This window comes from Papilio machaon, chromosome 11 (genome assembly GCF_912999745.1).
Source record: "Papilio machaon chromosome 11, ilPapMach1.1, whole genome shotgun sequence".
NCBI classification, from domain to species: Eukaryota; Metazoa; Arthropoda; class Insecta; order Lepidoptera; family Papilionidae; genus Papilio; species Papilio machaon.
In genome coordinates this window covers 881187-896709 of record NC_059996.1, presented here as the reverse complement: position 1 = coordinate 896709, position 15523 = coordinate 881187, and the positions used below count along the sequence as shown (strand labels likewise).

The window sequence follows — 15523 nt, the reverse complement described above, 5'->3', positions numbered from 1 at the left end:
TGTCGAGTTATGACGCCATCTTGATGCTATTGTTCAGTGCATGTATTATGCTTCGCTGGACAGTTTGACAGATACGATGAATGTTGTTTTGCTGCTGTAATATAAATGATGAAACTGGATATATTGCGCATGCTTTACGTTACGAGTTAGAAAAAACAAAACTTATTTATAAATTAATTAGTATACTTTTTAAATTAGAGTCGTAATACGACTGACCCTGCGAGGTTAATATTGTACTTAAAAATTATAGTAGCATTATCCGCGATTGATAAAAAAAGAAAAGAAACAAATAGAGGAAGCGGGACATATAAATCTAGAGACAAAGCGACTAGGGAGAGAAATAACTGAAGTCTTTGTAACGATAAAAGATAAAACGTGTTTTGAGCGCAACAACCTCGCAACCTTCGGTGGCCGCTTTATCTCTCTCTCTCTGGAGGACAATTCTTTGCCTGTTGAAGATATAAAAGACATCCTTTTTGTTATCTAAACATGATATAATATATTGCAGGAAAAACGAGGATATTGTGCTATACACATTTCTCATAAGCCTATATGTATTATTATGCTTATTTCTGCATAATTTTGAATTCAAGACAAGCTTTTGTTTTTCAGAAGAAAAGATACCAAATGCTATTGAAACAGGAAGAGAAAAGTTAGAAGGGAAAAGAGAAGAGAAAGCGATACGTATAATAGAAAATAAGAAAATAATGAGATGGAATTTTAAATTACAATTAGACATTGTACTAGTACCCATTTGTTTAAGACAGATCATCGCGATTTTTTTAGAACATATAAATTTATTAAAGAATCAAGTAAAAGGTTACCTTAGGTATCTGAACCTATATAAACTTGACTATTGCTGGTGCAGAGTATTGGAGATAACTGTCCGCAAACATCCTAGCAACCTGTTAATTAGAACGTAGAGGTACTTACTTTGTCTCGCCGGAATCGGGTACAGAACAATTAAAAAGCAAATTATTGGATATATTTATATATATATGAAGTCGATCAAACTACTATTACCTAAGTTCGAGTAGACTCAGTCATATTACGTAATTACTAGCTTTACGTTGATAGTTTATTTATATTTTTAAATACGTTCAAAGGTAAAATTATAGAGCAAAGGATATGAATAACAAAATAATAAATCTCCCCTAAAGGTCGAAATGGGTTGACATCACTATGTTTTAAATTGGAGCGGACGAGTGGGTGATCTATTTCCGAGCATCAAACCCTCCCTGTCCCCACTAGTGACCGTCCTACATGCGGCCACAATGGGCACATTGCTCATTTCGAATGAATCGGCTAATGAATGTTCTAATTCAACAGCGAAGTTTGATATAGGTACAGTGAATTTTCTCATTTGATCGGAAAACATTTCATACATTTTCTTTGGAAAACTAAGCATCAATAAGTACCTACGAATATGTAACAAATCAATTTATACTAAAAAACAGTTGTTTGATTTAGTCTTGGGATCTTAGAAGTAGGAAGAAATTCTAGTAATGTTTTTGATTAAGTCTTTTTAAGATTTGTTATACATTTACATAATACACGACTGAAAGCCGTAGGCGTAATTAAATCCATCCCACACGACCCGTAACGAATTTTAAAGCTTACACAATGACAACCCGACTAATGGCCATTTTGTATCACAGATAAAAAAGGTTTTCCGTGATGAGTAGTTGTGATTTTATATGCAATTGTGTTTTGTATGTATTTTTGTAAATAGTGTTTTGTTTATTTAAAAGGGTGTTTATTGCTAAACACTTGTAAAATTACCTATCAGCGAGAACGTCGGGTAAGAGAGAAACCTTTATGAACGGGAAAAATATTTAAAATTGTAAGTATATTTAAAGTAAACAACGTCTATAAAACTGTAGAGTTCATAAAACGAGGATAATGTTAGGTACGTTAAATTCTTTAATGATCGCACTAAAACCGTACTCAGAGTCAGTTTGCCGAGAATTGTCTTGAACGTAGCATATAATGTAGTAAAGATGCAACATAAAATCTTGCATCATTACTGCACTTAGGAAATAAACTCGTCTTAAATAAAAAGTAGTTTGAAATACTTAACTAAGAGGTTCTAGTTCAAGTAAGTACCTCTTAAGTCGTTTACATCTCCTTTTTTATTATCTCGAGAGTAGGTTCTTGATAAAATAAATAACTAGATAGAACAAGTGCAATTTGTTATTAGATAAACTAAATAAGTCTGATAAAGTAAAGCAAAACCTTTACTTTTTTATCTACAAAGTTCCTATTTTCTCATAAAACCAGTGCAGTTTTTATAATTAATAAATATACATTTATTAAATAAACAAAACACGATTAAAAAGCAAAACAACTTAATCATAAAATAGATTTAATATAGGTATATAATAAGTTTATTGCAGTTGAAAATTGAAAATTTCAATCGGAAATACGTTGGAAATATGTTTCTCGTCACGAGCGAGCGCCGCTGACCAATCTGCGATATTTTAAATTGAAACAGCGACGCAGCGAACTGTATTTCCAATTGGAAATCTCTCCCTGAATGTACCACCCTATATCTGCCTCAATCACAATTGTCAGTTGGATACGAATGTTGCCGTTTTACCCGACTGACTCAGGGGATATAGTTTTTTTATCAGAGAAGGGGGCAAATGAGCGATGCAAATACCGAGGTGATCATCGACGCCTATGGGTATCCGGAACATGAGAGCAACTACAGATGAGGTACCGGCCTTTGAGAAAGAGAGGTTCGCTTTTTGAAAGATCTTTTGAAATGGTTTCCATGTTTTCTCACCCTTTTTTACAAGGTAAGGATAAGAAGGAGAGGTGGATTTAACGGAGGATGGGATGCACAGGAAAAGGACATATCCTCTTCCTGTGCGTCCCTTCTCCATTGATTAAAGGTAGGCAACGCATCTGCATTTGCGGATTTCTATGAGCAGCGGTCGCTTTGCTATTTAGGCGGACTCAGGTGACCGTTTGCCACATTATGATATAAATAAATGGGACATTGCGAAGTAACGCACGGCTAGTTTCTTAGTAAAAACAGGGTTTTGCTATACATTAATAGCTACATGTTGATATTGCAAACTAGAACAATTTGCACGAGCTCGCTGTAAAGGGTCCGCAATTAATGCCCGTGATTGACGCGAGATGGCGCACGGTGGCGGCCATTCTGCGACTTAACAACATAAGCCAGCACAAAGTGTCCAATTTGTACCCTTAGATTGCAAGCAACGGTTTAATGAATGACATTTAAACTAAAATAGTAAACGCTTACTAAAGATATATTAATATTGTTCGGTTAGATTTTAAATAGCAATTTGCGGCTAGAATTGGGAAATCTAATAAAAAATGATCGGCAGCGTTGTATTGCTAGTGAAAGGGGAAGGCGTTAGAAGGTTAGTTAAAAACATAACAGTTTTATTGTTCCGGAGCATAGCAATGCCCCAGCCGACACGACAGTGACTGAAAAATCCTTGCGTCGAATCCTTTTAAGGTATTTTTGAAATTCTAATCGCTTTTATATGATTCTTTTCAAAGATAACAATCCAATTTTGCCTATATTTATTTGTAACAATAAAGCTGTTATTTTGCAGACCCTCTGTGAAAAGCAAATAATTAGCACAATTTAAGTACCTGGCGGCCGCAAATAAATTTATTAGAACAATTAAATGGCGCCGGGAGAGCTGTTGTACTTTTAAGTTAATTATTTCTATTACGTTTAGAATTAACTTAATGGCTCTAAAAAGGCCTAAATCCTCTTGACAGTTAATCTTACTAATATTATAAATGCGAATGTTTATTTTCATCTTCGGAACGGCTCAACATGTCTAGATGAAATTTGACAAAGATGTAGAACACAGTCTGACAGAACACATAGGCAACTTATTACGATTTTTTCAATTCCGCGCGAACGTAGTCTCGGACGACAACTAGTCATTCAAATAACGAAGAAATAAAGATCTTTGAAAGATTTTTAGTACACATTTCTTACTTTATTCCTGTTATAATAACTAATAATTCCTTGACTTGTGAAACAAATACCTATATATTAACACGATCAAATATTCATACTAAAGTCATCAGCTAACCTTATGTATAATTCCATAAAATTATTTGCCATATTTAATAAAGTATATGAAATATGTTAGCCATTCCATTATATCACGTAAATGATGGCATATAACTTTCGTAACAACAATTAATTTAACATTCGAATGACTTATTGAGCAATAACGCAAACATCATAAATAAAAATGGCGACCTTCAAATATGATAAATACGGTACAGATTATTAAAAACATCAAATATTCGGAATATGTTGATGTTAAAAAATTATAAAGCAATCCTTTTTTTGCAAGTTTTTTAAATCGTAACGAGTGTATACCTATAAAAATATGTTAGTTGTCTTTGCTAATATTATGAGTGCCGCGATAGTAAAGAATCGACGTAAACAAAGCAAATTAACGTTAATAGACATCATAAACAAATTAGGAACTGTTAATTTCGACTGTCGTAGAACTTGAATAGAATATTGTCTACGCTGGAATATTCTCTTTGGAAGAAACCAGAGACAAGATGTGTTAATTAGTCACTGTAAGAAATAAATGTATACTCACACTTCGATGGCCTTGTTCCAGTTGATGACGTAACCGCTAAGTGCAAATGTTTCGATGTTGACTACGTGCACGTTACCACGTTCTGTGCCCACGTGCACCCATTTCGACTGCAGCGGTAAGTGCAGGCATGTTATCCTGAGGGACAAGATAATTTTAGTTCAATTACCACGTAATAGTGGGAGGTGTTACAAATGCTAATCTATACACATTTTAAAAATTGGAATGTCTTTATTGCACAAAAATATATTTTGTACAACGTATTTAGCTTACATAGCTGATAACGAAAAACCAATATTAATTTTTTTTTCTGTACATCTGGCCGTAATCTTCGGAATGGTTGGACTGATTTTGACAGGACTATGACGGAAAGATGGCTGATGCAAGCGGGCATATTATAGGCTACCTAATTTTAGGCGAAGTCGCGAGCGACCGCTAGTATTCATATAACTTTGTAAGTAACATTTTCATTTGTTGTGTTAGAGTTCCAAAATTTAAAAACAAAGTCAGGGTCACTAATATTATCCAACAATTTTTTTTAACGCTTAATTTCAAATTCAAAAAAAAAACCTTTAAAGCCATTGAAGGTGCAAAAGGTACTCGTAAAGAACCTGTTATCTTTTCAGGACATTAAAAAAGTCGGGACACTCGAGGCCTTTGAAAATGTATCTCCTTACGGCCCGATCTTATCGCTGTCTATAAAAGTCCCTCGCGTTTGGTATAAAATTATCATTTTAGAGCTTTCGAGAGAGAAAATCAAGGCAACAATATGTCGTCGTTATACCGTTTGTATTTTGTTTTACGAGTGTCGGTAATACAAGATTTTGATCGTATTTTTTTTATAATACAGCTTATTAGACGAAATAAAATAAAAATATAGCTGATATGAAAACATATTTAGATCATATTTATGTACAACAACCATTAATTTTATTTTTATGGGGCAAATTTTTACATTGTATTTAACCGAAATTTAGTTCATCTGTTTTTTTTTCATTCTTGGCTCATAATAAAATGATTAAATGCTTATTCGACTACTTATATAAATAAGTTTTACAATGTAAAAAAATTTTTAGAGTAACATGTTTTTTGTTTAATTTTATCGGTTACCGATTTAAAAAGTTATCAATTTAAAACACATCAAATTAATAATTAATCCTAATTATGTAAATTAACACAATTAAAGTTATGCAAAATATAGCCTTTCCATGCACTGAAATTCGCAGTTACAGAGGAAGTTCTACAAACTGCCGTAGCACTGCTACGGAGTATCGTCAGTCTGATGCTACGAAATTTCAATGTAATTAAATTACAAGTAGAGTTGCATTGCAATTTAAATATTAATTTTGTAACCCTAAATATAAACTACTAAATATTTAAATATTTATTTCTAAATGCGGACTTTAAATATTATATACATAATTAGAACCATAAACGTATGTATTATTAAAAATATATAATACAATTTATATAATTAATAAAATTGAATGTCTGTATGTTATATATTGGAAAAAACAGAAATTTCACATTTCGCGACCATAATGTATTTTTAAATTTTTTGTCCGGAACGGCTGTTCCGATTTTAACGGGTCCTTGACGAGAAGGTAGCTGATGTGTACGGGAATATTATAGGTAACTTATTTTGATTTCCACCAATTACGAAATAAATTTGTTAAATAATTTCTTATAAATATATTTTGGTACATAACATATTTGTACATCAAAATTGGCAACAATTTACTACAAAATACACGAGCACATCAATAAAAAAAAATAAAGTGACTAAATCCAAACAGACAGGAAGTAACTAAATTGGAATTAACTAAAGAGTAGCCTAATAAGTGATCTAAAGGTAAGGTAACACGAACGTCGAAAGCGCATCGTAGTCATTTATTTCAGTGTTTACAAAAAATTACTAAGCCTATGTGTGTACTAAGTTATACTCCTCTGCTGTGATACTTGCATCCTTTTCATTATCTTAAACATAACAGATAATATTACTACAAGTGTCGCAGCAGTGGAATTCTACCGTTATCAATTGTGCTTGCATGCAGTAACAGTACTGTGCAATAAATAATACTGTCAGACAACATCAAACTAACATCGACGTAACTCACCCTTTAATTTCATTTGTCTGTCTTGTTAGTTTAATGCCAAATCTGGAACAATGTGCAAAACGAAAACCTAGGCTATAGTGCATATTATTTAAGACACGATAATGTATAATAAATATATAATAATCATATCATATTAACATATATATAACGATAAAATTGTAAAAGAGTTTTCAGAAATTATTGTGTGTTCGTTTTGACGACTCCAGTTAAACAAGTCAGATTGAAGATAAAATTCATCATCATCATCATAAACTTCTAAATCTTTATTTTAATTCCACTTAAAAAAGGCTTTAAATAATAGGAATTTCAATCATATTAAGTTGAAACATGTTCCTGATCCATGTCCTATAGATATAGATATAGATTGGGAACAAGCTTTGATGTACCAAATATCATCAAAATGTCAAACATAATTTGATCCACAATACAATTATAATAGTCCAACATGAATTAACATATCAAATTATCTTCGGATATAATTAATATATACAATTATTTTGGTCAACCGCTCGATCGAACTGTGATAAATGGCTTTGCAGTTAATTACAGCATACTAACTATAGCTTTAACTGGACTAAGGGTATTATTTAACTAGCTTTTACCCGCGACTCCGTCCGCGCGGAATAAAAAAATAAAAAACGGGGTAAACATTATCCTATGTCCGTTTCCTGGTTCTAGCTACCTGCCCACCAATTTTCAGTCAAATCAGTTCTACCGGTCTTGACTTATAAATAGTGTAACTAACACGACTTTCTTATATATATTATATATATATATATATATATATATATATATATATATATATATATATATATATATATATATAAATACGTAAATACGTAAACTGATCATTTTAAAATTTTCCTGAAAACACATTTAACAAAAATTACCAGTATAAATAGATATATTTTATGAACTAATAATTAGTATTTAAGTTCTTATTGATACCATAAATTTAACGGAAAAAAGGTAAATAAAAATATATTTTCGTCATTGTTTTATAAAAGAAATTATTATAACTTTTAGAAACATTAAAAATAATAACAATAAAAAATTTATTTGAATTATTATCTCTTATTCTATTAAAATAAAACAAAGCAAAAACAATTTTCAGTCAAATTAACTTAAAACAAAACACAAATAATCGCGTCTCATCGAATTAAGCGCTGAAAGCTGAGACCTAAGTTATTAAGCTAGGCTAAGCTATCCTGGCGTCCTGCCAGACACTAATGTCCTGAGAATAAGCATATAAGATAAAGTAATTAAAAATATTTCACCCGCAAGCGCCACAATTAAAACTAAATTAAACAGTAATTTACATCTAAAATAAGAATAACAGTTACCAAAATTCGCCTAAATAATATAGAGTAAATAATTATAAACAAACATACTTATATGGACTGTCGGGATTATTTATTTTTTTTAAAGTTATGAGATTGAATGTGGATGGCTATAAAGGTAGAGGAAGACCAAAGAAAGTATGGATGGATTGTGTGAAAGAGGATATGCGTAAGAAGGGAGCGAATTCAGATATGACGGCTGATAGAGATGTATGGAGGAGTAGTACATACTGTGCCAACCCTCCATAGGGATAAGGGCAGGTTGATGATGATGATTAATTTATCTGTTTTCCTAACATTTTACAATTATAAATTGCAAGTCAAGTAAAAACTCATGAAAATACACGCCCTTATCAAAAAGATTTTTCAGGGTGAGTGAAGAGAGCCCTATACTATCCCACAGTTATAGTTTTGTATGACACTTTATTATTAAACTAGTGTACTTTCAAATTTAAATTTTGGCACCAAAGTCTCACCGTTGGTTTTTGAGAACAAAATCTCTGTATAAAACATATCATCATCTCTGTCATTATCTTTTAGAAAACAGAGATAACAATATATTTTGAACGGATATTTTGGTCTCAGAAACCTACGGTTAGATGTATTATCTATCGTAAAAATTCTCTTATACTCGTATTAAGAATTTACAAGATTTCATTAGAATTCCTTAATCGGTTAGAAAATTATAAAACCAATAAAGTAAAATGTCCCTTATTAATAATAAATACATTAAAAAATATAATTCTAGCAATAAATTCAGATTCTGTAAAATAATTATACGACGGCAGCGATTATATTTCACTTGGCAATTCCCAGGAGGAAGTAATTTGTCCGGGAAAATGAATTAACTGACTCTATTCGCGAAACTCAAGAGCTAGAGAAAATTCAACGCTCTAGTAACGACTCTTAAAGTAAATGTTGGGAAATTTCTTTCTCTGTATTCTACTAACTAGTGTTTTGTATATTTTTTCTTGGTTAATAAAATAGTCTTTCAAAATAATGATAATGAGTTTAGGTCACTATTTGATATAGAGTTGATAGTTCCCTAGTTATTAACATAACATACGGTTTATGACTTACACCTCTTCATTATTTTTTTATTTTAGATTATCTACGATTTTAAATCATTCGTATTACTCCTACTAAAGTTTATACATAATTTAAAATCTTACTAATATTATAAATGCAAATGTTTAGATAGATGGATGGATCTCGATGAAATTTAGCATAGAGGTAGAGCATAGACTGGAGGAACACATAGGTTACTTCTAAGTTATTTTTTTAATTCCGCACAGACGGAGTCGCGGGCGACAGCTAGTGAATAATAAATAAACTCTTGTTTTTGTTTCCGTACAAACTGTACTTTACAAGGAAGATCTCAATCTTTGCTTCAACGACGCTACAAAGGCCCTAATGAAGGCGCCTGTAGGATCCGTAGAGCAATTATCGGGCGACATGAAAGAGCCGGAGAGCATGAAATTTATCTTTGTTTAGTTAACAAGGTGCGAGGTTCGGGGACAGAGATGCGGTTGTCACGACAACGCCTCCCTTTCTCCGCTTTAATTAATTCCGTACGTTATAAAGCGGTTTGAAGTGTTGTGGAGAAACTAACGTTTACCGATATTTAAAATATTATGGTAAATTTTTATCTTTAAATTAGACCGCTATTGTATTTTATAATTTCAGATCTTTTTTTAAGTTCACATCTTAAAAAAATACATAGGTATACGTGGAACTTAGACAGACAATATTATTTTATACAAGTATTTAGACTATGGAAACTCACAACCCACCGAAACAATCTAAAAATTATAATAACTACAATTTTGATTTGGTGTTAAAAGCTAAAGTTTCATTATTTAATGAAATAAATAGAAAAACGTAATAAATATTTCCTGCCTAAATCTCAACATTTTCCTCAATTCCCTGTTAAACCGTATCCATAACAAGGGTTCTTACTTTCCCCTCTGATTTATTGAATTTGTCACAACATTAATCCGTCAGGTTTCCTTCACAAATAATTTGAGACGTCGGCTAAAATTTCAATTCAATATTAATATTGTTTTATATAACGAATGTATTATGCTTGAAATTCAGAGATTTCTTTTGAAATCGTAATAATGTGCTTTGTTTAATGAACTAGTGTTAGAAATTCAGTTATTACTTTTTAAAATTTCAACATTATGATTAGAGATAAGTCAAATAAAACTGTTCCAATTAGGCTACTTCTGTGGAAATCTAAAAACATCTTACGAGAAGGTTTGTTACAAGGAACTTAGTTATCCATTTAGTTTGTATCCGAGCAATCTGTATGTTCAGTGATTTGTATACAAATTGTGGTTTAAGAAGTTAGGATAATTAGTTGGATTTTCTTTCTCTGTCTCTCCATACGTAATTAAAGCTGCGAGAAAGTGATAGATAGTTTGCGGATTAATTAAACGTTTTAAAGGCTCATTCAAATAAGAGGTACAAATAAGTTGATAAGATCAATCTCGAAATTCAGCATTTATTTCAAAGACAAATAGAAAGGAATAAAGGTATTTAAAATACTTGTTTCTTGTATATTCATAAAAATTGAAACATAATTTCAACGTTTTATTTATAGCTTTTGCTACGAATATGCTACGTAAGCTACAGTAGTGCTACGCTTTTGTAACAATAGCATTTAAATTCGCATAATTAACGCGAGAAATCTGATGAAATACGGGCGGGAAACTATTTAATTCTGATATACGACGCTGTAGGGTTACCATGTTAGTGAAAATTTGTGGATAACGGTTGTCTATTTTGAGACAATTTAACTTGATTAAGAGTTGGGTTAATGTGATAAAGAGAAATAAATTAACAAATATGTGAGTGTTTAGCTGTTTATATATTTGTTTAGGAGTAACTTTTGACTGCAAATTAAACATTCTACCAAAGAGGTGGCATACTGGTCACAAAGACCTTTGCCTTTTTTAATTAAGTAAAAATATGGAGAAAAAAAAGAATCACGCGGGAAGTTTTACCAACCGACTTTAGTAGATATTAAAGTTAGACGGAATTGTTAGTATAAATATGTAAATAGTTTTATATAAAACGTAATAAAACATTATGACCGCCGTGATGCTGTTTTTAATTTATATAGTTACAAGTTATCGACTTCCTTAATACAGAGAATTTTACTTTTAATTATTTCAAAATGCGGGAAATGTGAAATCACCTTTACATTTGAATAATAAAAGTTGTCAGAGAATGTCTTAACGTGTAAAGCTGAACTTTTATAAACCCACTACATTTATAATTTTCAACATTTGCTACAAGAATGTAAGAACAAAACTATGTAAATACTAAATTAATGTCCTATAATAAAAATTATGAATGTGTTCGGGTTATGCAAATTGTTTTGCAATCTGCATAATTTAATATTATTTATTATTAATTTAAATTGTGGCAACCCTATTTGAATTGAAACGTTACATACATTTTAATTCGGATAATGGAAACTGAATTGATTACGAGAACTGGTTTTAGTTATTGAAATATCAGATTGATACAATTCGAAACTATATTTCATGTAATAAAACTATGTAAAATAAAACGTATTTTGATTTAATGAAGTAATAATTAACCAATTCAATATGATGTTTTATGAATTCTGTGAAATATATGTCATATTTAAAATGAAACATTGTGAAACTGTATATAAAAGAGACAAAGAGTAAACCAATCATATTATGTTATCTTTTTTATCTGATATTAAAAACTCTTAAGTTAAAGCAGTGTTAATATTAACTTTGTGAAATTTTAAAAATCAAGGAAAACTAACTAAATGTTGTGAATTATAACAAAAAGAACAGTCTTATTATTACATATCAACTATATTCTAGGTTCTTAGATTGTTAGTTCCAAAAGAAACTAGAATCTAGTCATTTTTAAATAAGATTTAAATTTTTTAGTAAGTTAAATATAATAAAGAAACATGAACCATCGTGTTCTTCATAAAAAACTTACCATCTTTGTAAACTAAGTATAAACAAAAGACAACGTACCGTTCCCTCTGGAATTTGAGAGACTGAACACGCTGGGGTGACTTCTGCCGGAAGGTCCAGAGGTGCAGCTGGTCGTCAGCGGTGGCGGTGACCAGGGCACCCTCGTTGATCAGGAATTGCGCATGGAGCACCGCCTCGCCAGCTTCGTGCCGCACGTGCGCGTCCACACCGGGCCCGCCCAAACTGTGTTCGCTTAGGAAATGTATTGAAGTAGCATACATAATAAACAAGATGGAGTAATCAAGTTAAAGATCAGTAAAAATTTACAAAGTATTTCAAACGCGCAGGATAAAAGTCAGTGTTAGGTTGCGTCCGTTCCAAATGCAACGCTGAATATGATCCTCAGTTATGAGGGATCGACCAGTAAGAGATTCGTAATAATTTCACACAGGTAAGTATTGCCAGCTATCTAAAGTAACGCTAAAAGAATAAGGTAAAGGATCTGCTGGAGTTCCAAGTTTTAAACTGAACCGAGGTATCACGGAACCAAGATTAATTTTATGATGATGCGTCACTGTTAGTTAATAATGTACACTGCGGGGAAGAAAACAAATTGGATGATATAAGCTCTAAAAGGTTACAGTTGAACGAAAAACATATATGGTAATTCGTGTGAAGCCTTACCATATTTGTCAGGTGGGCATTACGTAAAAATCGCGAGATTATGTAGATACGTAGTCATTTGTCTAAAAATTTTGCAAAAATCATACGCATATTTTCATTCAATGCATATGAAATAACTCAGACTATGAAATAAGAAGCTAGCTATGATACAGACGTTCATAAAATATTACATTTGAGAAGCAAACAGAAAAGCTGGGCGTATGTTCTTTGATACAGCTCGCGGCAGTCTTTGCTGAAACATTTCACCAACTACGAGTTGTTGATCTTTAACAAATTTCAACGAAAATGTATTTGCTGATGTTCCCTCGAGATAATATTACTAGAATATTCGCTTTTCGTTTGCTTTATTTTTTAATTTTTAAAAAGGCAAAGGTTTTGAAACTTGCCAACGATTTAAATTATAGATTTTTCCTCAAACCTGATGAATTTATTACTGTTTTAATTATTTAGAATCCGTTCGTTTGTTATAATTTTTGGAAAATATATAGAAAGGAATATATAAAACTGGATAGATACATCTTACTAATATTATAAATGCGAATGTTTAGATGGATGTTTGTTTGAAGGTATCTCCGCAATGCCTCAACGGATGTCGATGAAATATGGCACATATGTAGAATATAGTCTGGAAGAACACATTTTTAAATTCCGCGCGGACGGAGTCGCGGGCAACAGCTAGTTTACTATAAAATGCTTTATTTGTACCATTAAAACACAATTTTAAAATTCAAAGAGAAATTAAAGTTTGAAATCATTTGGACGTTAGTAAATGCAAGAAAAGCGCTTATAAATCAAAACGTCAAGGCGACAGCAGGTCACAGTTAAAATAAGCTACTTTCTAGATATTTCACTTGAAATATTCTTTCACTTTAAAATATTAATGATCACCTTTGTACAGAGATCACAGAAAGAAAGCGGTTGATATATTTTTAGGATACAATATTATTAAAAGATCAATACTATATTAATTTATATTATATACTTATGATTTTTAAATTTTAATTAAGTCTTGAATCATTTCTCTTTATGAACTTGTTATGAAATCAAACTTATCACGTAATATTTAATTAATACATAGAATAATGTCATCAATAACTTTATACTATGAAAATATTCTTTTTAAATGTCAAAGTTGAAGAAAATAATAAAATTACGAGAATATTCAAAGGCAGTGTAATAAATCAAATTGTAGATAGAAAGAGTCGGAAGCTTTTCTCAGAGTTAAATGACTTTCGCATATAGTATGATATAGTATGCACCTTACAATGCATCTCCCATTAAGCCACACGATTTCAGTTTATACTTAGTCATTTATCACAATGACTTTATCTATGACGTTTTTTGAACAGTTTTTTTAATCTATGTCGTATTTTTAAGAGTTTTTTATTTATGACGTCTTTTTTGAACAGTTTTTTTAATCTATGTCGTATTTTTTTAAGAGTTTTTTATTTATGACGTCTTTTTTGAACAGTTTTTTTAATCTATGTCGTATTTTTTTAAGAGTATTTTATCTATGTCTTATTTTTTGAACAGTTCTTTATCTATGACGTATTTTTATAATAGTTTTTTTAGTCTATGTCGAATTTTTTGAAGAGTTTTTACTAAACTAAGATAGGAATTAGATAAAGCAATTTATTAATCGCTGTCAGCAAAGTCCGTGTTCAGTGTTTGTGTAACGCAGATGTTCTGTTCAGCGTTCTGTTCAAACATGATCTAGTTCCGCAAACAATAGATAAGTATCATCGTTATATTGAGGTCTGTTTGTTCTTAACTAATATTGTTTGGTAACTACTAACAACTATAAAATAGTTAATTAATAGTTTCACTGTGAAATTCCACTGCCGAGATTTTTTTTTATAAAAGTGTTTAGATGAAAAACACATAGTTCTTAGTAATTATAATGTTTGTTTTAATCTCAGTTGAGTTTTCTTATATTAGATCTGAAAACGATAATGTATTGAGAAAGTAAACAAAAACAATTTTTACACGTATAGTAGAGTATATTGTTTAAGCGAAAAAGCGCTTTTTTTACTTCCATCAAATCTAAAATCGTAAATCAATAAGACATTCAGAGTTTTGTATCGAAAGCTCATTTATTAACTGTATTCAGCAGAGCAGCGCTTTATAGTCAATGAAGTGATCACGACTTCGTTAGTGGTCTTTACTTTCAAAGCTTCATTTATTATTCAGACATTGAATACGACTTACCCAAGTTTCTTGATTTCCTCGTAATTGTATTTAAATTGTATTAAAATAGAATCTAAGATAAATATTTTAGATAATGGTGCTCGAATAAAATAATGAAGGAAGCTAATTATTAAGTTTATAAGTCTGGATTCTATGTTATTGTGAATTTCTTAATTTTATTTCCACTTTTTTTACTTAAACTTTCCAATTGAAATATTAAATTGTGTTTAATATTTTTATTTATTTATAATATTTAGGTTTACATTCGAAAGTATAGTTGTTTTTGTTTTAACTATGGTAGACGCTAGCAACTATATTTGTTGCACGAATTGACCGGCTCGACTTTTAAAATACCACGACCACACAGAAGACAGTCGTGTCGTATAATGAGTGTGCGTGCCGCAGGTCTAATTTCTCTCTTCTCGCCTCTTCTCACTCTTTTCTTATAAGGAAAGGACGGCAAGGGGAAGTGGATTACCAATCCGGTAATAATAACGAAGTAACAGCCCGAGCCGAGGTTCCTGAGGGAGCCCTCGAGCCTAGTTACTCTTAAACGAGGTTTAGGTTAAGCGCCGTCTGCGCCCGGCCACCTCAAGCCCGGTGAAACTGTA

The 15523-nt window shown here is 31.3% G+C and overlaps 1 protein-coding gene across 1 annotated transcript in view; it reads right to left on the bottom strand.

Annotated features, from left to right (window-relative positions):
• The window catches only part of LOC106716126 (syntaxin-binding protein 5), a 165921-nt gene that overhangs the window by 29905 nt on the left and 120493 nt on the right, over positions 1 to 15523 (bottom strand). Inside the window, exons 3-5 of the mRNA XM_045679904.1 lie at positions 12102 to 12284; positions 6731 to 6772; positions 4617 to 4751 (exon numbers count right to left, since the gene is read on the bottom strand). Of these exons, the coding sequence (XP_045535860.1) occupies positions 4617 to 4751; positions 6731 to 6772; positions 12102 to 12284 (360 nt within the window). The remainder of the gene's footprint in view (positions 1 to 4616; positions 4752 to 6730; positions 6773 to 12101; positions 12285 to 15523) is intronic.